General features: G+C 54.4%; 2 protein-coding genes across 2 annotated transcripts; one reads left to right on the top strand and one right to left on the bottom strand.

The window, feature by feature from the left end:
• Positions 1-1,960: 1,960 nt before the first annotated feature.
• On the bottom strand, positions 1,961-9,872 carry TGME49_256880 (protein kinase domain-containing protein; the record flags this gene model as incomplete). The annotated part of the gene is made up of 5 exons (XM_018781123.1): positions 1,961-2,773; positions 3,355-3,507; positions 3,881-4,044; positions 4,722-8,688; positions 9,261-9,872. The coding sequence occupies 5 exons, from the start codon at positions 9,870-9,872 to the stop codon at positions 1,961-1,963; spliced, it is 5,709 nt and encodes a 1,902-aa protein (XP_018636958.1).
• A 1,427-nt stretch (positions 9,873-11,299) lies between these two features.
• Positions 11,300-23,907, top strand: TGME49_256900 (DEAD/DEAH box helicase domain-containing protein; the record flags this gene model as incomplete). Its single annotated transcript, XM_002364896.2, has 10 exons — positions 11,300-11,993; positions 12,660-13,024; positions 14,057-14,150; positions 14,662-15,280; positions 15,973-17,450; positions 18,087-18,225; positions 18,920-18,976; positions 19,638-19,722; positions 20,316-20,375; positions 21,211-23,907. 10 exons carry the CDS (start codon positions 11,300-11,302, stop codon positions 23,905-23,907), a joined length of 6,288 nt encoding a protein of 2,095 aa, XP_002364937.2.

Genomic DNA, 23,907 nt, shown 5'->3' with positions numbered 1-23,907 from the left:
GCACCCTTGAGGCTGAAGTAGAGCCGCAGATATGTAATCGCCGACTCACGTAAACTAAAATACACAAGTCCGTTCCGTAGAGTTGTAGGCACACACGCCCATATACAAGGAAAAGAGATTTAAAGGACTGGCACTACCTCCAATGATGGACTCCATTCTTTGTGATCCATTTTATCGATTCAGATTCTAGACTGCCTGTAGGTCGATAAAGGTCATTCCGCAGCAGCTATGTTCTAGGCATAGCCAGCGTCCACAAAAACTACATTCTAAAATAAGTATATGGGCGTATGAACCAAAATTTGTCGTTTCACCTTGCGTCGATACCGGTGCTCATTCATCCGTGGGCGCGGGTGTTAGGCGGCTTTTGCCTGCTACAAATTCCGATTTTGGGCCAAGCGTTGAATGGAGACCTCCCAGTTGGAGAGGGCACTCGAATACCGGCGCCCGCTACGCGGTATGTTTCACTTTTTCTTTCTTGCGAGTTACACAAAATGCAGGTGCAGGCTATGCCGCGCACAAGGGTTCACGTGTCTGGGGTGCATTCGATGTGTGAAGGCAGGTTTTCCATGGCCGTTTTTGTCCACCAGTGAACAAGTGTTGACAGGACTGTGTTTTTGTGCGAATTGGCTTGTGAATTTCTGGTTCATTCCCGATTGGCTTCGTTTATCTGAAGAGAACAACGACATGTAGGCCGGCGTAGACCGTGACATTTTGAGAGTCCCCGCTATTGTGAAAGCCCATCTGTATCCCAGTTCCTCTGTCAATTTCATAACTGCTGTCAGAATCTGAGGCTGCAGCAGAACACACTTGCCAACCACACGACACTCGTGAGGAGTAACTGGTATGCTCGTTTCATCAACTCGAACGTACTACAGATCTCCAGTTACTATCTCCTGTTTCGTTTTTAACTGTAGCGAAAAGCTGCTAAGTGTGGCGGCACATCTACAACGGAATTGTTATTTGTAGTAGTGGCTTTTGAAAACGCGTTCGAAGATGACATCGTTGTTGAATATCTGTACGGATTCGTGACAGTCTGCCGTACCCCGCTTGCGGAAACTTGGACTTCTGTACTTTCCAGGGATTTCACGCTTTCGTGTGTCGTACCTCACGGCCCCGTGTGGAGACCAAACACACGGAAAAAAAGCAAACGACGGCAAGGATGCCCCAAGGTGTGACTGCGGACTCTCTGAGGCAAATCGAGGCTCTGTTGGACGGGCAGCAAACTCATTTCAAAGCTTCGCTGCCTGAACAAGCACGGTGCATGTGACAACGGTTACATGTCACATGCATTTAGGCGTTTCGTATCGAACCGAAACAGGAGGTTGTACCGTTCGGCATGTTCCCGGTTCCGTATTCAATTTGTGCGCATACGAGCGCGGTCTTTTGCTACCACACGACCTCACTAAATCTGAGTCTCAGACGATTTGTTTTTTTGCGGGAGGGGCAACTGAACATGATCCGCGAGGACACACACCACTTCCCTTAGACGGTCACCCTGGCTTGAGGCTAGACCTTGGCGTTTTCAGCGAACCAAAAGCTCGCACACAGAGACGGGGAGAAGGAACGGAGACACGCCGCACCAGTCCTGCACAGATTACGCCTTCGTTTGGGCGTAACAAAGTCGATCCCTCTGATCCCAGACAGCAGAAGCAGAACTCGCCGGCAAACCCTCTGGACGGCTGACGTCGCTCCAGATCCGGTCTCTCCCCGGATCCAAAAGTAAACAGGTCCAGCCACAAGGCAACCTCTCGCGTACTCGTCGTTCCTGTGTACCCTCCCCTCCTGACAGACACGCGGTTCTGTCCCTATCCGGTGCGATCCCGTCCTCGGTTCCTGCTTCTCAGTCTAACATGCGTGAGCGTGGAAGTCGCAGGCAAAACGCAGCGCTGGTTCTGGGGAAAGAAGAGACGCTGCATGCGTTTGTCGCTTAGGTTCAACCCGGCCTCAAAACACAGACCGTTTACCTCGCGCGAAACTCGGAATCACTGTCGCTCCGCCACTTCCTGTGGAAGGCACGGACAGCTCCTGCGGCGACGTTTCCGACCTTTTTGGCCCGGCCAAGCAGAAACTGAGAAAACGAAGAGGGTTTCGGGCTCGCCTCAGAATCTCCCCAAAACATCTGCGTTCCATTCTTGACTTCCGGCCGTCTTTTCCCGTTTTCAGACTCTTCTTCAAAGCCACTTTCCCTCTTTCCGTCATCAGAAAAAGGTTCCCACTCTTCGGCGATTTGCTCTTCGTCTCCCCAAGCCGTTGTCGATCTTTCGATGGACGAACAGCGGCGCTTGAGGAGCCAGCAGGCCCTGCGCTCTCGAGCTTCTTGGGTGTCGCTGCTGAGGTGTCTGTGAGATAACTGAGGCCAAGGATTCTCCTGGTCTCTTCCTTCCTCGTCTTCCTGCGTTTCCGACGCATCAGTGTAGCCCGGCCATCTGTCGCGCTCCTCGGCTACACGTTGCTGTTCTTCTCTCTCTTTCTGAGAGTCGCTACGTTGTGCTGAAAGAGACAGCGGAGACAGCCGTCGCTGGCCCTCCCTCTTCGCTCCCATCCCCACTGCTGCCTCCTCGAAATGCCGGTTTTCTACCCCAGTGAAGCGCTCCCGTCCTTCTGTTGAAGCCTCTGCACGTTCCCTGGGAGGTATCACTGCCTCGCTTTCCTCGCGGCCGAAAGATGCGACAGAAGACGCCCCTCGCCTTGGTCTCGACGGTCGAGAGAAACAGTGGGGACACCAAGAAAAGAACTGCCGGATGTGAGGCATTTCCGACGGACATCGGCCTCGCTGCAAAGAAAGGAGAACAGAGAGAACAAATTCTGGCCGAGAACCAACTCCAGCAGAGTCGACAGCAACACACAGACTCAACGCGTCCTCAGACAAATCTCCCTTTTCGCACCCCTCTCAGAGTGAATCCAAGTCCTCGACGTCGAAAACGGCAGGCAGATGTCCGTCGAGCTCCATATATAGTTCGACTGTTTCCCCGTTCAAAAGAATCGCGGACAAGTGTGTACTGGAAACGTTTTTGCGTGTTTCCGCTCGTCTGTCTGGACTATCAAAAGGAGACAGAATGGAGATACACGCTGCCCGCAAGCTGCGCGCCAACTCCTGAAATCGTGCTGCTTCTTTGCCCCGTTCCCTTCAACTCTCTTGCCCTTCCAGATCTCCCCGTCGTCGCTTCCTGCGTTGGAAACCGTTGCCCGGCAAACGCGAATGCCTGCTGAATGTTGACCCTCATCATATGCGAGCAGCTACCGATCAGGTCAATCCACCAGCCTTTTCGCAAGCTCGTTCAGGAATCCGCGGGTGAGGAGGCCGAAGGCGTTTCTCCGGCGCCCGACCAATCGAAAAACACAGGGAACTCTCACCAAAAGGATGAGTCGACTCATAATTTCTGCCCAGACTTCGGCTTGTCCCCGATCGTCCATGAAGAGCAAGGAGTACCGAGAAGATTGATAAAACAGAACATCTCCTCCTTCGGCAGAGACAGCCAGGCCATCGCCACTCAACAAAATACTTTTCTGAGAACGAGACGCACAAAAACATACGGGTGCCTGACTCAAACGAACTCCAAAAGAAACCAATTGCCCACAAAAAGCTTCGTCCATATCAACAGAGATAAAGCAATCAACAAATCCAATAATATGCATACATGCGTCTCTATCTATTTACCTCCCCAAAACTTCCGGATCCACGGATCCACACAAAAACCTTCTCACACTGAGTTGCCAGTTCGTAGTTACGACAGGCATATGCGTACGTGTGATGCCAGCACACGAAACCACAAATGTACATATATATATATACATATATATATGTATATATATATATATATGTATACAAATGTAACACTGCACGCTTTGGAGAAGTTGGAGCTGGAGAGTGGAGACATACCCTCAGTCTGAGCTTGAAAGGATCAAAGAGAAGAAGCCGAGGCTTGTCTGTCAAGACGGCGAGACAGGGCTCCGGTTCGAGAGCTGCCCGACTGTTGCCATACAAGCGGTATCCTCTTCGTCGCATGTGAATCGCGCAAAAGCGATTAAACGGAGCTGTTGCCTCTGCGAAGACACAAGGAGATCAAGACTCGAAGAACGGGGATTAATTTCTTAGAAAGAGACCCGCCTCAGGTCTTTAAACAGGTCCAGAGACAGCTTGCAACACTAAGAGAGATCGGGAACAGAGTGGAGAAAGACGAACGCCCACATGCTTCATGAAAACAGATGTCTATCTACGCCTCAACGCATGCAGTCCAGTGTGAACAGAAGAATGCCCCATTTACCTTGTACAGTCTGTAGATTTAAATGCACAGATGTTGCATGAATCTACAGTGAAGCATACGTAAAGCAATATGCTTGGATACGCCGTATAGAAAGATGAATAAATACACATTATTTACACTGACAGATGGTCGACACATACGCCAAGTCAGTCATTTGTAAATGCACTGGTCCGGATACTACATTTACAGAGATAAGGTTTCACATATATATACATATATATATATATATACACGTAGATACATATGTGCATAATGCATGCATTTAGAAGGCGCATTTGCGCACATATATGTCTATATCATATCCTGCATGTAGATACGTGAATGTACAGAATATACACATACCCATGCATGTACATATACATATATACATATATATATTTTCGTGGAGAAAAGAAGGGGACCAAACAGTGGAATCGTCACCACAAGCACCTATTCTTTTCTTCCCATTATTTTTACCTTGCATGCGCGTGAGGGGTCCCCACAAGACAGCCGTTTCTCGCTCATCAAGGAATGCCCTGAGGACGCCCAACGGGTATAGATCGGCGACAAGACCGAGGGCAGGGTCACTGAGAGAGGAGGCGCCTACGTTGTCTTCCCGAGACCTGTCTTCGAGTCTCTGAACGATACCAAGGTCTTCCTCACTGCGTCGCCATCTGTCTCCTTCGTATTTCTTCCTAGCGAGGCTCAGTCTGCGGTCTTCCTCAGCTGTCCACGACTGTGACGCTCGGTCTCTGCTGCCGGTCCGGCTTCCAGCCTCCTTCTCTCCCTTTCCTCTACTCTCGCTCCGCGCTGCATGCATGCGGTTTTCAATGTTTTCGTTGCTTCGCCGCCTCGTTCGCGTCTCTCTTGCTGTCTCCTTCCCGATATCCCCACCGACGAAATCTTCTCCTTCGTCGCTGACCTGTCTGACCCTGCGGTCTACACTGGGGCTTCCTCTTCTACCTTTACGAACAACTCCTCTTGCTTCTTCTTCTCCTCTTCCTTCGTTCCTCGCTGTTGTTCTCCTTCTTCGCTCTTCTGACGCTCTCCTTCCTCTTGTTTCTTCTTCTTCTCTTCCTTCGTTCCTCGTTGTTGTTCTCCTTCTTCGCTCTTCTGACGCTCTCCTTCCTCTTGTTTCTTCTTCTTCTCTTCCTTCGTTCCTCGTTGTTGTTCTCCTTCTTCGCTCTTCTGACGCTCTCCTTCCTCTTGTTTCTTCTTCTTCTCTTCCTTCGTTCCTCGTTGTTGTTCTCCTTCTTCGCTCTTCTGACGCTCTCCTTCCTCTTGTTTCTTCTTCTTCTCTTCCTTCGTTCCTCGTTGTTGTTCTCCTTCTTCGCTCTTCTGACGCTCTCCTTCCTCTTGTTTCTTCTTCTTCTCTTCCTTCGTTCCTCGTTGTTGTTCTCCTTCTTCGCTCTTCTGACGCTCTCCTTCCTCTTGCTTCTTCTTCTTCTTCTTTTCTTTCTCTTTTGCCTCTGGGTCCTCCATTTGCTTCTCGCCTTCCTTTGCCGCTTCTGCCTTCCTGTCGGTTGCTGTCTCGCACGATGCTCTCTTCTGGAAAGAACTGCATGTGCCTTCCTGTGTGTCGCCAGGCAGTGGGAGGTGACCTTGCGCATTCAACGTCTCGCCTGCCGCTCTCCGCGTGAGTCTCCTCGGATCGTGGAGAAGCGAGAACGGCTGCATGCGCGAGGCAGGGAACAGGCAGGGGCGCAGCAGCCGGCGCCTGGCCTGCAGCCGCGCGTCTGAGAGAAGAGGCTCCGAATCCGAGGAACGGCGTGAGTTCGAGAGACGCCTCTATGTCTCCGTTTCCTTCCTCGTCTGCGTTGTACAAAGTTGGAATGGAAGGGAGGAACTCGGAGCACCGTCCGCTCGACTGCGCAGCTAGTTGCCCGAAGCGTATGTCGTCCTCACTTTCTTGCAGCTCTGAGAAAGAAACATGCGGGGGGAGATCGCCTAGGCGTTGTCCGTTCTCTCCCAGCGCCTCAAGCGGCGGCACGGGAGCCACCGAAGCGGAGGAGAAGCCTGACCGAGATCGAGAAGTGGACATTTCTTTCTTTTGAGAGAAAACAAGCGAAAGCTGGGATGAGGCATCGCCCTCACTCGGACCTTCGTCCGGCACCTTCGCACCGCTGGCTTCTTTCTCTTCATCCCCAGAGTGCCGGAAGAAACAGTCGCTGTCTCGTGATGCGTCTCCGTTTGAACTCTGCCCTGCGTTCGAAGCAGTCGCTTCCCGCAGCGCATCTGCTTCTCGCGCGCTCTCGGACTCTGGTTCTCGCTTCGCCTCTCGACTGTTCGCCTTCTCTGCGCCTCTGAGGGTGCGTACGCGTTTGCGCTCGTAGAGACGCACAAGGGGGACTGACGGCAGTCGCCAAAAGTCTTCTCCGAGAGAAGCGAGGAATGGGTGGAACTTCAGTTCGCTGAAATCCCGAAAACCAAGTCGCTCCGTGGGCTCGACAACGAGCAAGCGCGAAATGAAGTCTCTGGCCTCCGCGGAAAGGGAGGAAGGAAACTCGACGGCGCCGCGCAAAATCTTCTCCACTGTCTCCTGGGGGACCTGCGCCTCAAACGCAGGGCGCCCACACAACATCTCGTAGGCGATGCATCCCAGAGACCACAAGTCCAGCGCATAATGAATCGAAGGCGCCCAGGAGGAAGACGCAGAAGACGATGATGAGAGCTGGGAAGAAGAGGAAGAGGGGGAAGAAGCCGAGGGGGAAGAAGCCGAGGGGGAAGAGGAAGAGGGGAAAGAGGAAGAGGGGGAAGAAGTTGAGAAAGAAGAAGCAGAGAAAGAAGAAGGAGGGCGAGATAGAAAAGAAGACTGAGAAGCAAGGAGAGACGCACAAGAAGAGCCAGGAGTGACATGGGCAGCTGGAAGCCGGTCTGTTGTAAACGTAGGTTTTTCGGTAGAAGGAGAGGCGGCGCTTTGCAGCCCAAGTCCGCGACTCTCTTTGCCGTCTCGCGAGTCCTCTGGAATCTTGCTGTCAAGCGTTTTCTCTTGAAAATGGTTGCTGGTGTGAGACTCTCTTATCTCTGCTCGGCCGCCAGGTGCGACACTCTGGACAAAGCATTCGGGTGCCGAGTAGAGGCAGGTTCCAGCGCAGTCTGAGATCACAGTGGAGGCGCCTCTCTGCGCCTGTGGGTTTGCAGCTTCTGCGAGACTTGCCGGCCGTTGCTTCCTCTCCGTTTCGCCTTCTCCCTTTTCTGGCGTCGTCTCTTTTTCGCGGACGTTTAGCGCGTGCGTCTGCCGTTCCTGAAGAGCGAGCATGAAGCCTTCAGCCCCGTTGAGGAGTTCAGAGGAGACACCCAGCGAAGACGAGGAAGACAGGGGAGACTGTGTCGAGCGAGAGCCGCCAGCTGCAGGAGAGGCGTTGGAGGCAGCAAGACAAGAAGGCGAAGGCGAGGAAGGAGCGTGAGAAGAAGAAGAGGGAGAAGAAGAGAGGAACGCAGTGGGAGGGAAAGGAGGCAAAGGCGAGGGAGAAGACGGAGGACCTGGAGAGGAAGGAGGAGCAGAAGGCGAAGAAGACTGAACTGGGGAAGAAGCGGAGACTCCTCGGGAAGGAGCAGGGACAGAAGAAGAGCGAGAAGCAGAGGCAGGTAGAGAGCAGTGGGAAGCAGAGAGTCCAGCGGCAGAGCGATGCGGTGAGGGGAGGAGGGGAGGAGACGCGCCATCGGCGCTCGTCATCAGCGCGTCAGGACCGACAGAAGAGAGTGACGAAGGCGAGAGAGTACCTCCCGAGCCCACGCGGGAGTTCGTTTCGCGCTTCTTCTCGGGGAGTTCGCGGCTCTCCTGCAGCGTCTGATCTTCCGCAGGAAGAAGCAGCGCGGCGCCAAAGTCCACCACGCACAAGTGCCCCTCAGGAGAGATCACGAGGTTCTGCGGTTTGAGGTCTCTGTGGACGACGCCGCGTTCGCGCAGCCATTCGAGGGCAGCGACCAGCTCGGCCGTCCAAGTTTGCGCCGCCAGTTCGCTGAGCTGAATGAGACACGACGGCGAAGACTCGGAGTCTGCATGCGCCGGACTGACCCGGCGAAGAATCTCCTGGAGGTTCGAAAAACCTGAGAGATCCATCACGAGAAACAGCCGCTGCGCGTCCTGAAACGCATGCAACAGTCGCGGGATAAACGGACAGAACCGCCGGGCGGGCAAGCCTCGCTCCGCGTCGCCATCCGCCTCTCCACCTCGCGGACCTTCTCTGGCGGCCTCGGCGCTCGGCGGAGACTCTGGCGCTCGCGCCTCTTCTGTCGCGCCGCGCGACGGCTCTGACGAAGCGGACGAAGAAGACGCAGGGGGAGGAGAGGAAGGCAGAGACAAAGACGCAGAGCGAGAGAAAGGGACAGCACCGTCGCCGACCCTGCGAAGGCGCGGAACGCTGAGACGGCGCAAAGCCTCTTTTTCGTTGATCACTTGCTGACGGAGAACGGGATTTCTCTTTAAAATTTGCTTCCGAATCTGAAAATAAAAAAAAGGTTCCAACTCTCTGGTCTGGATCAACCGCCGGTGCTCTTAGCAGGCGGAGGAACCGCCACAGGAAAACCAACGTGGTGGCACCCTGCACCCAACCCTGCCTCCAACGTCGCTTATGTACACAGTTGTATATATATATATATATATATATAAACACAGACATACATAGGGATGTACACACGTAGACAGAGACACACCAAAAAAACGCTAATAAATCATTATATCTATATATATACATATATATATATATCTATATATATAGATATGTGAAGAGCTACGCAGCAAGCACGCATGCAAATATACATGTGCACAGATATATACATACATCGATGCAGATACACGCTGACATATGCAGAAACGAAATACCCGCAAACATATATGTATATGCATATATGTATATCTATATATATATCTATATATATATATATATCTGTATATATGTATATAAATCGATTTAAACTACAGACACACGGTCACACATGTTCGTGCGAAATGCACCCAAGCAAGTATGAATGACGATCAAAATTATAATATATAGGGGTATGTATGTGACTTACGAGTTTGACGGCGACGAAGGTAGGGGGATTCCGTCGTTGGTCCAGACACTGGAAAACTCTGGCGACAGCGCCGGTGCCGAGGAGCGCGATTGGGGTGTACGGACACCCGGGGGGAAAGAGGGGAGAAAATAAGTTGCAGGAGGCAGTTGGATCAAATCCGTCTTTCTCGTGCGAGTCCTGCCAAGGCGAGGCTTCTGGGGATGCGCGCGCCGCTGTCAGTGACAAGGAGACCGAAGAAGGCGACTCTGAAGAGAGCGAGAGAGACGAAGAATGGCCTGTCGACTCCGTCGGTGTCTGTACAGAAGGCGAACAGTCTAAAAACGAAGAACGTTTCGAGGGTGAAGGCGCAGAAGAGGGCAAGAGAGACGAAGACACTGAAGGGTATCCTGTAGGCGAAGACGGAGTTGCAGGAGTCGTCAGAGACTCCGAGGGAAGCAAGGAGACGTTCGCCTCGGGAATGTCTTGTGAAGGAAGAAGAAAGGGATACCGAGGAACGCTGACGCTCGGAGAAGAGAACGAGTCGCGGCGAGTTGCAGTGTCTCCAGTCTGTGAGAGCTGCGAGGACTCATGTTCCCCAACGGGAGACCGGCAGTGCATCATGCCTTCCATCATTTCCTCTCGTACAGGCGAAATTTCTGCTTCTCTCTGCTTCCTTCTTCTCCTGGTTTCTCCTCTCTTCCTCTTCTTCTCGTCTGTCTTCTCGGCTCGCGCCTAGGGCAGATACACGAGGCGCAGGGAGGCGGAGGGAAGAGGGGAGGGTGCGAGGGAAAATGAGACGCGTACGGAGAGGAAGATACTCTGGCCACGCGAAGAGGACGCAAAATGAAGGACTGGGGACCTGCGAGGATTTTTGAGCGAAACATCCCGCTGCTTGAGACTGTGAGAAGCGAGGAACCACGGCAGGTGCAGCGCTGACAGCAAAGAGAGAACTCCGAAGAAAGCCGATGCAGCGAAGTGGACGCATGCGGCAGAAAACTTTGCTGTTCTCTATACGAAGGAAGCTGTGGACAGGGCAAACATATCTCCGCTCTCTTCTTCTTGCTCCTCTTCCTTTTTTCCACCGTTCTTCTCGCGCTGGAGAGGTCAGGCCGCCTCCGTCTGCTTCTGTCCTCTGAGGCAGGACAGAAGTCGCGGAAACTCGCCGTGAACAAGTTGGGCGAACAGCAAATGCGGAAAAGGGGAAGCAACGCAGCGAAGGCGCGAGGAGAGCCTTGCGGCAGGCTGTCGGAGGAGAAGGAGACAGAAAGAGCGCCTGCCTTCCAGAAACTGAGAAATCCTCGACAGACATCAGAGTTGCCGACCCCCGCCACACACCTCTGTTGCGAAAGACGGAAGAACAATTCCAAAATTCATTTGCGCTGCGTCTGACGGCGACCTGAAAGCTCGACAGACAAAGAGCGCGGGCGGGTGCCGGGAGAGCGCTTGCATGCGCGCAGCTTCTTTTCTCGCTGTTTCGACGCTTTGACGCCGGCTCAGAGAAAGAAAGAAAGAGCAAATGCTCCACGAATTCGCGTTCGTCTCTCTTTCAATACGGTCCTCGTTGAATCTTGTCTTGTCTGGCGCTGGAGAAAAGCAGAGCGTCGTTTTCCTTCCTCTCTCAGACTACACCGAAACTGTCGAACGCTTCTTGACACACTGAGTCGAGTCTTCCTTTCCTCTCCTTCTCTCGCTTTTCTCTTCTTCTCTCCGTCTGCCTCTGCCGTTTTCCGACTCTCCTTCTAAGACTTCTCTCGGCCTTCCCTTCTCTTCTTTCGACCTCAGTCCTCACTGTCTCCTCCGTTTCTGCTGCTCTCTTCTTCTGTTCGTTCTCAACCTCGGAGTGCCGTCTCATCCTTCTTCAAATCGGGAGAGGCGAAACCTTTCGTCTCTCCTCTCTCTCCTCTCCCCTCTCTCTTCTCTCTCCTCTCTCCTCTCTCTCTTCGCTTTCTTCTTACTGCTGGCCTGCCGTCGAGACGAAGAACGCGACAGGGAGAGGGCGCGAGAGGAAGAAGACCCGTTCGTCTCGATTCGGCGCTCCCAGCATCCCCTCTGGACCAACCATGGAAGGCGAAGAAGCGGCGGGCGTCTCTTCGCCTGCCGCCGTAGAGGAGACGAGGCGATGTGTGGTGCGCCTGGCTCCGCGCATAGACGGCAGGGGATTCCCTCGGATCAACGGTCAATCGGACGAAGCTTCTTCTGTCGGCGAAGCCAGTTCCTCCGCCGGAGACGCAGTCCAGCCGCTGCCATCCGAAGCCGAGGACCAGCCGCCTGAAGAGGAAGATGAGTCTGGCGTCTCGCTCCTCGACCTCGTTCTTCCAGACGCTGGGCACCGCGCGAGGCTTTCCCCGGAGACTGCCGATGGAGAGTCGGCGGGCCAGACGCGCTTCCAGCTGCCTCTTCTTCTCTCAGATCGAGTCGCACAGCGAGCAACGCCTCCGCATCTTCCTGCGCAGAGATCTGTCGACGTACAGCAGTCGAGGACAGAGCTGAGTGCAGGAGAGGCTCTCGGAGCCAGAACGCCGCAGACGCCCGGCGAGGGACGAGGCCAGCGAGAGCGCGCGAGAAAAGGACGAGAAGATGAAGGGGAAAGAGCACAGGAAAGCCAAACCGAGAGCCCAGAAGAGTCTCCGAGCACACTGCTGTTTTCGGATTTCAACTTGCATGCAGATCTGCTCAAGAGCCTCGCCAGAATGAAACTCCACGTTCCTGCCCCAGTCCAGTGCGCGGCGATTCCTCCAGCGCTCGAGGGTCGCGGTGAGTCGAGAGTGAAAGAAACGAACGCAAAGTCTTGCGAGGACGACCGAAACGCGGACCAAAGACAGAAGTCCAGTGGACGTTGCGCCGCTTTCGAAGGGGAGACCGAAAACGAAAAAACGAAGGGGGAAGAGACTCTTCAGAGCTCGAAATGTTCTCTCGCCCACACGCCGTGCGAAGCTCAAGCTGTCTACTCCTCCAAAGGAGAATCAAAACAGGCTACTTTTGCTTCTCCCGCAAAAACGCAACTGCACAAATATAAAATCAAATGCGTTTACAGGCTATAGCAGCAGGTACCTATGTATTGTACATATATATAAATATATATATATATATATATATATATATATATATGTCTGTGTCTGCCGATGTCGTTTCAGTGCACATATTTCTTATATATATTTAAACATATATACGTATATATGTATATATATATATATATATATCTTTCGATCAAGTGATAGATGGAAAGAATACTAAATAGATAGAGAAAACTATGTGTTCCGCTGCATGAATGTTGGGGGGCAAGCAGGTTGGGTCTGTCGAAACGAGAGAGAGATGCCAGTCTGTCGTCCAGGCTCGAAGGTTCCAGGCCTTCGCCTTCGTCGTCTCGAATGCACAGGACAACTCGACATCGTCTCTGTTTCTCTGCATGCGCCTTGGCAGACTTGATCGTGCAGGCCAAGTCTGGAACTGGAAAGACCGTTGCCTTCTGCCTGGGGCTTCTTCAGCGGGTCGTCGAGGAAGTCGAAAAATGCAAGCGTGATGTCGCGTTGGAGAGCGAGGTTTCGTCGCCTCGCATCCGTCACTCATCGTCTTCTCCTCCCTCTGCTGCGGCGCCATCTTCTCCGGAGTTTCCTTCTGGAGGCGTCCCTGGAGCTTCCCCCCGCTCTCCCGGCTCTGCATGCGCAGACGCTGGAAGCAGAACGCGGAACGCAGCTGTTGGATTTGGACTTGTTGTCACACCCACACGAGAGCTCGCGGTCCAAATTGCCAACGAGATGGGACGCCTCGCTTGGTGTCTCCGGCCGGTGAGAACTCGAACTGCTCGCGCTTTTCCTTTCTGTGCATGTTGCGCATGCTCGGGTGTCTCTTTCAAGTTCGCGGTTCTTTTTTCTCAAGCCTCTTGCGCTCTGCAGAGCTCTTTGTTTTTCTTTTTGCCGCATTTTTTTGCCGCATGAGCCTTGCACGCGCGCGTCGCGCGGCCAAGCGGGGAATCCTTCCCCTGGACGAGAAAGGCTTTCAGGCGCCGGCGTCGACAGCGAGAGACATCTAGAAGTTGTCGCAGTGTCCTGACTACACTTTTGGGGGGGGGCGGCGTCTCGAGTTTAAAAACGACTCACCCTGTCGATGGTTTCGGTGACGCCTGAGAAAGCGCGATGTCGTTGAAACGCCGAGAGAAACGGTTTGAACGCCACAGGGCCAGCCAAGTTGAGAGAGACCCGTCTGCCTGTTCCCCTCTTGCCTTCTTCACGAAGGGCGGTCCTGTGTGCTCGGCGAGCGCGGCCTTCGTTTTGCATTTTCCTCTTCTGTTTTGGGAGTCTGCGTAGCGTCTGCGTCAACTTCCTGTTTGTTTCTCGCGGCGTCTCGCTGCCTGTGAAAACAGGAACATTTTGTAGCAGGCGCTACCGCATTTGTCTCCTTTCTTCCCTCTGTTTCGTGACTGCGCCGCTGCCTGACCTGGCCCTTTGTGTGCATCCCTCGTTTGTTCGCTTGGTCGCTTCTTTCTCTCTCTTTCTCTCCCTTTCTCTCCCTTTCTCTCTCTTTCTCTTTCTCTGTTTCTCTCTGACCCATTCCAAAGGTTTCTTGTTTCGTTCTGTCTTTGGTCTGTCCATGTCCGTCTCTCCTTCCAGGGATTCGGCAGCGCCTTGTGCATTTGCGTCGAGTCTCGGTCTCTCGTCTGTTTTTTTTCCGGCGTCCTCGATTCAAACCTTCTCCGTTGCTGGCGTCGACGACTCTTGGGATCTCCGTGGTTCTGTCGCGTCTGACTGTGTTTGCTGTCTGCGCATGTCTTCGAACTGTCTGGAGTTTCCGTTTCGCCTCTTGTCTCGACTTTCGCTCAGATCGTCCGCGTCGCCTGCCTGTTCGGGGGGCGGCCTCTCAGCGTCTGTCAGCAGCAACTCCGGGTGAAGCCGCATGTCCTCGTCACGACACCAGGTGCGTATTCGCGAAAACGCGAGCTGCATTTCGGAGTTCTCCGTCGTCGCGTTCCCTCACAGCGCCAGGTTGGCGGGTGCCCTCGAGAGGTGGACCAGACCTCCGCTTCCTTGCGTTGCTCTCGTGGACTCGCGACTTTTTTCCGTTCTGAACCCGCGCAGCGAGGAGCCTCCGTCGCTCGCCGTCAGGACTGACGCGAGAAGGCGAACGACATTGGGGACGATTCGCGCTCACTCCTGCGTGGTGCCGCAAGCGAGACGCCTTTTGCGTCAGGGAGGAAGCGTCAACTCTCTTCGCTGTCTCCGTCAGTTGTAGCGGTCGCTGGTTTTTTTGCGTCCTTCGTCAGCGCTCTGTCATGCCCGTTCACTCCTGGGACCTCTTCGTCTGTGTTTGGGACTCCGCTGGTTCTCTCTCGCTCGTCGGACGGCGCCTAGCGACAGCTGGTCGTTCGTCGCTGCAGGGTCTCTTCCGCTAGCCCGCTTATTTCTTTCGCTGGACTGTGTTCGTTCAGGACGCCTGCTGAGTCTGTTGCGAAACAAAGGAACGCAGAAAGTTCTCGCTGGCTGGCCATGCACCTGCAGCACTGCACGAAGGCCGCCTCCGAGCGAACCCCCGCGGGGCGCAGAGGACGGAGAAGAGCGCGGCGAAGACGCCGCAAAAACCGCCGCAGAAGACGCCGGAGAAAGGCGGGATGGAGCACCAGACGAAGAGACAGGAGGAGACAAGGAGCAGAGTGGAGGCGGAGAAGAGAGAGGAGCAGAGATCCAAAGAGATTCGAGCGTCGAGGAGAGTCCAGTTGAATCGTGGAGAGAGAGTGAGAAGAGTCAAGACCTGAGATTCGCAGAAAACAGCCAAGAGAGCAGACGCGAAGCGATGGCGACAGAGAAGACCGAAGACGAGCCGTCAAGTCCTCCAGACGAAAGAGCGAAGACGGCAGCGCCCGAAGAGACGGAGATATCTGGCTCTCGAGAGGAAGGAAAGAAAGCGAAGAAGAAACGAAACGAGGAAACCAGATTCTGCAGGACTTGTCGACGATTGTCTGCTGCTGCGCGGCTCAAGCGCCAGATGCGCATGTTCGTCCTTGATGAGGCAGACCTTCTTTTGGATCACTTCTTTCGTCCTCAAATCCGGTGAGTGAAGGCGAAATAACCAGTTGATTTGAGACCGCGGGGAGTGCACGAAGGCCGGAGCCGTGACCCGACATGCAAACAGAGCACAGCGATGCCAAGAACGGACGGGGAATCACTGCCCCCAGTCGGATGGCTGGAACGCTTGCGCATGCGCGTTGCATGGGTGAGGAGGTCTCCGTCCAGGGAAACCGTGGAGGTTCAAAGAGCAGATGCCAGTGCAGTGGAAAGGGGACCATCGTCCACCACTCGGTCGTCGTCACAAAAGGCAGGGCGGGAGTTGCGCGTAGGCTCGCGTCGACGATCAGAGCGACGGCGACTCGCTTCCTCACGGCATGATAGAGTTGTCAACCTCTCTTGTTCTCGCGTCCAGGTTTCTGTTCTGCGTGCCTGCTTCTCGGCGTCTCTGCGCGGTGTCGTCTGTGTGTCTCTCTTGCACCGTCTCTCACTTTGCTTTCTCACAAGTGTATGTTCTCTCTGTTTACGGTCTGACTCGGCTCTCGGTTCGCCTCTTTTCTGTGTCTTGGAAGTCGCCCATCTCCTGTCACACTTCTTCCTCTCCTCGCGCTTCGCTCTCTGTCTGGCGCGTCCGGCGCGTCCGGCGCGTTTTGTTCATCTGCGTGTTCCGTCTGGGGTTTCCGCGAGCCTGCCTGGAGGCGCCGCGCTGCGTCGCTTCGATTGCATGCGTTCTGCAGGTCCCTGTTGACGTCGCTGCTGGTTCGACGGACGCAGCTGCTGGCGTTCTCAGCGACGTTTCCCTCGCCTCTCTTGTCGTTTCTTGAAGACTTGGTGGAGTCGCTGGATGCGCGCAGCATCGCGGCGCAGCGGGAGAGACTTGCCAAGTCGAGCAGCGAGAGTCAAAGGCAGCGCGCCCTCGCCTTCGTAGCAGCTCACGCAGAGGCGCGCCGGCGCGGAGAGAACGCGAGGGCAGTTGTGGAGGGATTTCTTGCAGGTTCGAGGGGAGGCGGCTGCGTGGAGGGAGAAGAAGGAGTGAGAGCTGAGCGGCGAACTGAGGCAGAGGTTGCGTTCCTCTCGGTGGAAGCGAAGAGCGAAGTGGAGAGAGGACTCCCTTCTGAAAACGACGGAGAACGGGAGGGCGTCATGGAAATCTCAGGATCGGGTGCACAGCAGGAGGCGCGAGCGACGGACGACGAGAGCGAGGCTGACCAGGAAGGTGAGGACGCACCTGAGGTTCGAACTGAGAGCTCAAGTAGGAAACGCGAGGCGAACGCAGTTGAAAGGGAGACGCAGACGCCGACTGAGGACGGGACTAAGCCAGCCGATGCAAACGAAACAACAGATGCTCAAGACTGCTTGTGCGAGCCTAGGGTGTTCCAGAAGATTCTTCTCTGTTCCTCGCGGATTGTTCACGAGCCAAAGAGCGCCGCGGCGCCTCTTGGAGGCACACGAAGCCGCACAGCAGCAGAGGCGGCGCAGGCCATCGCCGCGGCTCTCGCAGAGAAAAGGCGCTCCGGGGATTCCAGCGAAGCAGACGCAGAAAACGAAGCAGAGGACGCGGCTCCGGGAGAACGCGAAGGAGAAGGAGACAGCAGAAGAGACAGGGAAGAAGGCGAGAGACGGTGGGCTGTGGGGGTCGGAAGGGGGATGGCAACGGAGGAACGGGATGCAGGCAGAGGAGCGGATCGTTTGGAAGAGGAGAAGAGGCGCGACGCTGAAAGTCGCGGGCATGCAGAGATCAGAGAGAAGATGAAAGAAGAACAAAAGCGTCAGCTCGTCGTAGAGGGAGGCGATGGCGGCGAGTGGCGAGGGCAGGAAGAGAGCGGAGCAAAGAAATCGGACAACGCCGGAGAGACAGAGCGTTCGCTGACAAACGGGTGCAAGTCAAAGAACAGCGTCTTCGTCGGTGGTGATCAGAAACGACAAACGGGGACAGACGAGACAGAGGGACATGCTTCGCTGCTCGTGGAGACAACAGCGGCCTCGGAGAGCAGAGACGAGGTTGGAGAAAAGACGAAGGCAGCTAACACAACCACAAGCAGCGGGAGAGAGCCAAACAATTTCTGCCATGAAGCGAATGGCCGACGGTCTCCAGGGCGGAGTCCCTCGGCATCGTCTGCTTTCTCTTCCGCCGCGCAGACAGAGTCGAAACGTTCCTCTCTTCACCTCTCAGGCGGTCTCGCAAAGCCGCGGGTGCCTTCTCCGCTTCTCGTCGGTGAGGCCAAAGCAGTCGCTGGTGTCTGTGATTTGTTTCGCTCCTTAGATGGCGCCTTCCAGCTTCTCAATTGCATGCATGTGAAAACTCAGGTCCAGCAGGGCAGTGGCACGACGGGGGCAAAAGAACTTCTTTTTCTTCTGACGGTTGCTTTTCTCTGTATACACATATTTACATGCAAATAAACACATACATATATATATCTATATACATACATATATATATATATATATATATATATGTAGATGTAGATAGATATGTATGCAGTGTCTTGTGGACGTCTCTGGGTTGCGTAGGAAAGCACTGTTGCTCGTTTCTGGAAGTTCATTCTGAGAGTCGGACTCGTGCCTTGAGGGGGGTTCGTGTGTGTCTGTTGTTTCTCTCGTTTCGCTGCGCGGCGCAGTCTTCCATCATGTGTTTGTGTTTCGTTGTTCTGTTCCTTGTCGCTGCTGAGGTCCTTTCGTTCCCGGTTGTGCTTGCAAGCGCGCTTTTCTGTCTCTCCCTGAAAGCGGCAGCTGGCCTTTCTGCCGTTCCGACCGGCGCGTTTTCGACTCTGCTCGAGCCTGCGCGCCGTTGCTTCGCTGCTGATTCGCGTTGCCTTCCGGCTTCCCTTTCGATTGCCTTTCGTCTGTGCAGGCCTCCACTACGCGCTCCTGGTCGTCCCCGACCAACCGACGGTCCTGCGCGAACTCGGCGCGAAAGTTCAAGTCCTCTTGCGCGTCTTAACGACTCTGCCTTTCCGGCAGGCAGTTGTCTTTTGTAACAGCTTCGATTCGTAAGGTGCATTCCCCGTTGTTTATCGGTGTCTTCTTGCTTTCCTCTGGACGCGTTTTCTTGATTCGTTATCCCTGGCTTTGTCGCGGACTCACCCGCTGTCAGACTCGGTGGTTGACGCGGTTGCCGCAGCGTTGCGCGGTCTTCCAACGAGTTCCTGGCTCCGGAGAAACGATGGGGGAAAGCACCGTTGAGTGAGGGAAACTCGCCGCGTTTCGCAAACGGACTGTGCCGCTTAGAGCCGAGACGGTCACAGTGAAGGCGAGCTGACGACAGGCTTCATGAATGAAAAATACAAGATTGCTTTTGTAAACGGGACGAGGCCGTTGACACCAAAGAACCATTATGCGTTGACGCGCTTCGACTCCGTCTCTGACGCTTAAATCAGGAGCCATGAAAACGTCACTTTCTTTGTCTGGCGTCGCTGTCGTCTCCCTTGACCAGCATGTCGAAGACGTTCTTCTCTTCACGTTGACAAGACATCGCTTTGCATGTCGCCTTTCATCTCTCCTTTCATCTCTCCACTTGTCTCCTTCTCTGTCTCTATCGGAGGCCTGTTCAGCTTCGTTCTCCTTTCTTTTCGCGCCTCGATATCTCCGCCTTGCACATGTTCCTTTGGAGTTCTGCCGTCCTGTCACTCCTCGTTTCGTTGGCTGAAAAAGAGTCCTGCTTTTTTCGTTCTCTTTTGCATGCAGAGGCGCGCAGGTCGCCAACTGCCTCAACCAGCTCGGGGTGGCTGCGCTCTACACGAGGTAGGCGACGAGGCGAAAGGAGCATTCAGAACGCAGGTGATCCGATCAGGAGACGAGTAAAAAGGACGCGTTCCCATACATATGAAGGAAGATGCAGATAGACAGAAATGGATGCACAGACACGGAAAGGAATGTAATTCTGGACAACACTGGTGAGAGACGAAAGCAGTGATAGGAACGCACTTTCGTCACCTACAGATATCGACAGATCTACGCGTTTTGATAGATCGACCCATCTGCTCATAGAGTCAAATCTGTAGCTCCGAATCAATGCATATATATATATATATATACAGATGCATATCTTTGATGTATGTGACCGATATGGTGGAGATGCCGACGAAGTATGAGATGACGTCGGGTATGAACTGATGCAGATTTGATACCAGGCGACTGACTTGGGAGGTTACGGGAGGATGTCGAGGGAGTGAAACAAGCGATGGCAGTGATGCTACGGTTCTTGGTCAAATCGCCTTGGGCGTCAGGCGAAATGTCCTGGAGGCGTTTGTGCCATTCGTTGTTATCGTACGACGCATAATATGGGATTCGCGACTCAATGCGTTCCAGAATGTCGTTTCTCACCCACCCTCGGCGTCTCGAAGTCTCAAAGGCGTTGTGACCATCGTCTCTCTTTGCTGGTCTTTCTTTTCTTGTCGCGTAGCGCTCGGCTGAGACAAGAAGATCGCGTTCGAGCTCTGCTGTCGCTCAAACGCGTCGGCTGTCGCGTTCTCGTCTGCTCCGATGTGGTGAGAAAAGCTTGCATGCGGCTTTCACAGCGAGCGACGAGACCCAGCGGAACTCTGAGAGGAGTTGTCCCGTCGTTGGGTGCGCATTCAAAGCCTACGTTCAAGTCGTTTGAAAACAATCCCGCGCCTGCATCTCAGAACGCGGGGCAGTCTGCGCAAATCGCTACTTTGGTGCCGGCACAGACAAAACAGCAAACAAGAGTTGCCACCGATCACTGGCGAGAGGCGACGTAGGAAAAAACAGACAAACAGCGACACAACGCATACGAAGGAAATCCGACATCTGCACCTAAATGGATCCAATCAGGTGAAATCTGTATATACTTAGTACATCTATACATTCACACCTATATATATATATATATATGTATATTTGTATATGCTGGTAGTCTGTACATATGTGCATACATCCATCCATACATATCGGTGTATGTTTATATTTGTCTCAAGGATTGTTTGCCAGTTTTGATGCATGTGTGACAGTGCATGCTTCCTTCCCGCGGAGAGACGCCGCTTTTTCATGTCACCTCGGTGCGCAGCCAAAGGCGCCTAACCACTGTGGGTGCGCCTTTTTTTGTTTTGTTTTTTCTCAGATCAGTCGCGGCATCGACGCGGCGGGCGTTGACTTGACGGTCAATGTGGACCTGCCGATGGTGAGATCCTGCGCGCCGAGACGCGGAGAGAAAAAAACGACATAGAGAAGGACGATCGACAAGGGAGTTGAAGAGCAGACTATGGTTGACGAGGCTTATCTATTCTCCTTAGACAAACGGCTGTCTACGACAGCAGAGAACTTCGGGAAGCTCTCGCGCTCAAAGCTCCAGATGCTTTACAACGTGGACCGAGTGTCTTTCCAAGTACCGATATTCATGATATGCACATATACACATATACACACAGACACAAGGGCATGTGAGTCCATGCGTCCAGATAAAGTGTACCCCGCCTTCATTTGAGGATATCAACGCTTTCATCTGTGAGCTGGAACGCGAGCGTTTCTGCATTCTTCCTCACAGCGGTTTACTAACGCCAGCACGGACATGCGAGCCTCCTGGTCTCACATTTTGTCTTGCCTGCGTAGCCGAGCTGCAGAGGCGAGCCGTTCAGACTCTGGAAGACGTTTCCAGCAGACCCTCTGACAAACTGTGATTGGTGAAAGATTTTCTGCTTCCTCGCTTATTCGCAGGCTTTTCTCCTTCGTCTGCGTCTGGTCTGCCTCTCGTCTGCTTCGGGGTGTCTTTTTTTTCTTCGCTTCTCGTCTCCTGCCTTTCGTTTGCTTCTCTTCTTCTGTCTCTTCTCTGTCTTCAGTTTTTTCAACTTCTCTCTTGTTGCACCTTTCATCCTTCCTTTCTCTCGGCGTCTGCGCAACTGTCTCTGCACTTCCCTCGCTTCTTCTTCTCACTCTCCCCAGATGGCCGTTCGTCTTGCCAGCCTCGTCGTCTCTGTTTTCGTCCGATCATCGCCGTGCCCCGTTGCCTTCTGTTTCAGGACTCGCAAACATTTCTTCATCGGAGCGGGCGCGCAGGGCGTTTCGGAGGGAACGGCTTCTGCGTTTCGATTTCGACTGAGAACGAGAGGCCCTGTTGGGAGTACCTCGCGGCTTCCTTCAAAATCTCTCTGCATACGTCGCTGGAGAGCCTCGAGGCCTTGGCGCGCCAACAGGCTCTCGCCCACGGCGTCGGCGATGAGGACGACGCAGAGCGCGAGGAGGCGCCGCCCTCTCCCCCGAAGAGCAGTGGCTCTGTTGCCAGCCAGATCCGCGAAGAACCGACGACGGCCTGCAGTGGAAGACCTCGAGAGAACTCAGAGTCCTTCGGAGATGTGCAGAAAGCTGAACGAACTCTGGAACTCCCCGTCCAAGCGAGTGCAGGAGCGCCGAGTCCGGGGCGAGACCTGGCAGAGTCGGTGCAAGAGGCACCCGAGACGCAATCTTGCCTGGCTTCGTCTCCGAGTCCTCAGCGTGAAGAAGCAACTTCAACAAAGGCTCTTGATTCGCCGTCTTCTGCTGGAGCGGCGTCTCCACCTGGCTGTCCTTCCTCTGTTTCTTCTTCCGCTTCTGTCGCTTTCTTTTCTCCCTCAGTGTCTCCTTCATCGACATGCCTGCGTCCAGACTCCACGCCCAGTGGAAGGCTCCATGGAAGCCGAGACGCGAGTCCCCAGAGCTCTCACGCGAATGCCTGGGCCGCGCGACCGCCTCCGCAGGAAGCGCCGGTCTCTCAGTCATCTCGAAACGAATCGTGGAGCGGGCAGAGAGATCAACGCCGTGATGTTTCAGGAGACACAACCGTCTGCCCTGACAGCCTCATGAAGAAGAGTGCCATAGTCTCCACAGGCTCTGCTCCTGCGGACGCTCTGTCCTCTCCGTTACATTCGGTTGCTCAGCGGTTGGTGTCTTCCCTCACGGATTCTTCTCGACAGGCCTCTTCCACGCGCCGGGATGTGAGCATGTCTGCCCATGCAGAGGACGAGACTCAGGGGAGAAGTTTCAGACATGTTGTTCTTCTCTCCGTTCCTCTGTTGGGGTATTGTGTCAACGAGACATCTGTTCTCGGATCTTTGCCCTCTCCATTGTCGCCTATACCTCCTCCCTACGCTTCGTCTTCTCCTCATGTTCGCGCATCGTCTCCTTCCTCGTCGGCTGCTTCTTCTTCTTCCGATGTCGCCTCCTGCGCGTCTCCGCCGCCCGCTGGTGGCAAGTCCTCGATGTTTCCCTGCTGGTTTCTCAACGTCGAGAAGCGCGCGGCGTCGAAGGCAGACCTCACAGACGACTTCACGGCCGCAGTGCGAGACGAAGCGGTCCTTTGCGCAGTGTCTCCTCAGCTGGCCTGGACGATCGCCTGCGCCTTCCCAGACAGCGCGAACATGACTGAAGTTACGTTCCACGAGCGCGAGGTCGTCTACGTTGCCTTTCCTTCGCGTCTGTGCCAGCAGGCGCCCTTGGCTGTCGAATCGTTTGCTGCCCATTCAGATCTCTCGCCCGCGCTTCCCTCTCGTCGCTCTTCTCCCCTCGCTGCTGTTCTCTTCCCCGACGCGCGGATGCATGCAGGGGGGGCGCGCGCGCCGGGTGGAGGCGCAGGAAGAGAGGAAGATGGAAGCAGGCGGAGTAGCCGGAAGGCCGAGAGAAAGGGAGAGACGCGAGGCGAAGGTGAACGAGTGGAAGGCGTCGAATTGGTCGAAGTGATGCTCACGAAGAGGTCGGCTTCCAAGTTTTCTGCTCTCGTAGGACTCTCGACGCAGGCGGTCTGGCAGGACTCTGGCGCCGTGCATGACCCCCCTGAGGCTACGGCGTTCCTGTCGTCCGACAGAGGCGCTCAGGAAACGAGGAGGGAGATGGCCGAAGACCGTGGAGAGAAACGGAGCGAACATGCAGAAGGAGGCGCCAAAGAAGTACTCAGACAAGCAACAGATAGCGAGGAGAGAAGAGAATCAGACCTGATGGACAGAGACACAGCGAAGGCATGCAAGGAAAGAGCAGAACAGGGCGAACCTGTAGAACGCGGTGAGGGATCAGAGTTGTTGGTTCTTGCCATGCGCGCGGCGGATGCAGAGACGTTTTTTCAGATTTGTTTTGAGCATTTCACAGCGAAGTCTTCCGCGAAACGACTTGAGAAAGAATCGAATCCACCCCACACGGCTCACCCTGTTTTCTTTCCCTCGGTCGCTTCTGCACATTCGTTTTCTTCTCCGGCTTCCTGCACAGTTTCTCGCACTCCTGCTGAGTTGTGTTCTGCATCCCTGAGAGAGGAGAGAGCGGAGAAGAAATCCGAAGCATATGCAGTTTCGAGTTCCTCCGCTGGATCTTTGTCGCTTTCAAATCACGGGAGGAGCGCGATGGACATACGCGAAGAAGAAACAAAGAGTGACAAAAGATATCAAGGAAGCGTCTCGGCAAGCATTGACGCTGAGGCGATGTTTGCGCTCTTTCGGCTGGGATGCGCAGCCTTGGAGAGAGAGAGCAGACTCGACGCGCAAACGAATTTACAGAAGGCGGAGGAAGGGCGCGAAACCGCGAGCTCAGTGGCTGAGTCGGAGACAGACCCGCAGTGCAAGCGCGGCAGAAACGAAAGCATTCGAGAGTCGATCAGAGAAATGAAGTCCCTCCACGCCCTCCTGTGGGCGGCGTGTACATACACGCAGAGGGGGAAGGCGACATGCACTGAGGAGAGAAGGAGAAGGGAAGGGTGA

Source organism: Toxoplasma gondii, chromosome VIIb, assembly GCF_000006565.2.
Source record: "Toxoplasma gondii ME49 chromosome VIIb, whole genome shotgun sequence".
NCBI classification, from domain to species: Eukaryota; Apicomplexa; class Conoidasida; order Eucoccidiorida; family Sarcocystidae; genus Toxoplasma; species Toxoplasma gondii.
This window is presented reverse-complemented; position numbering and strand designations above follow the sequence as displayed.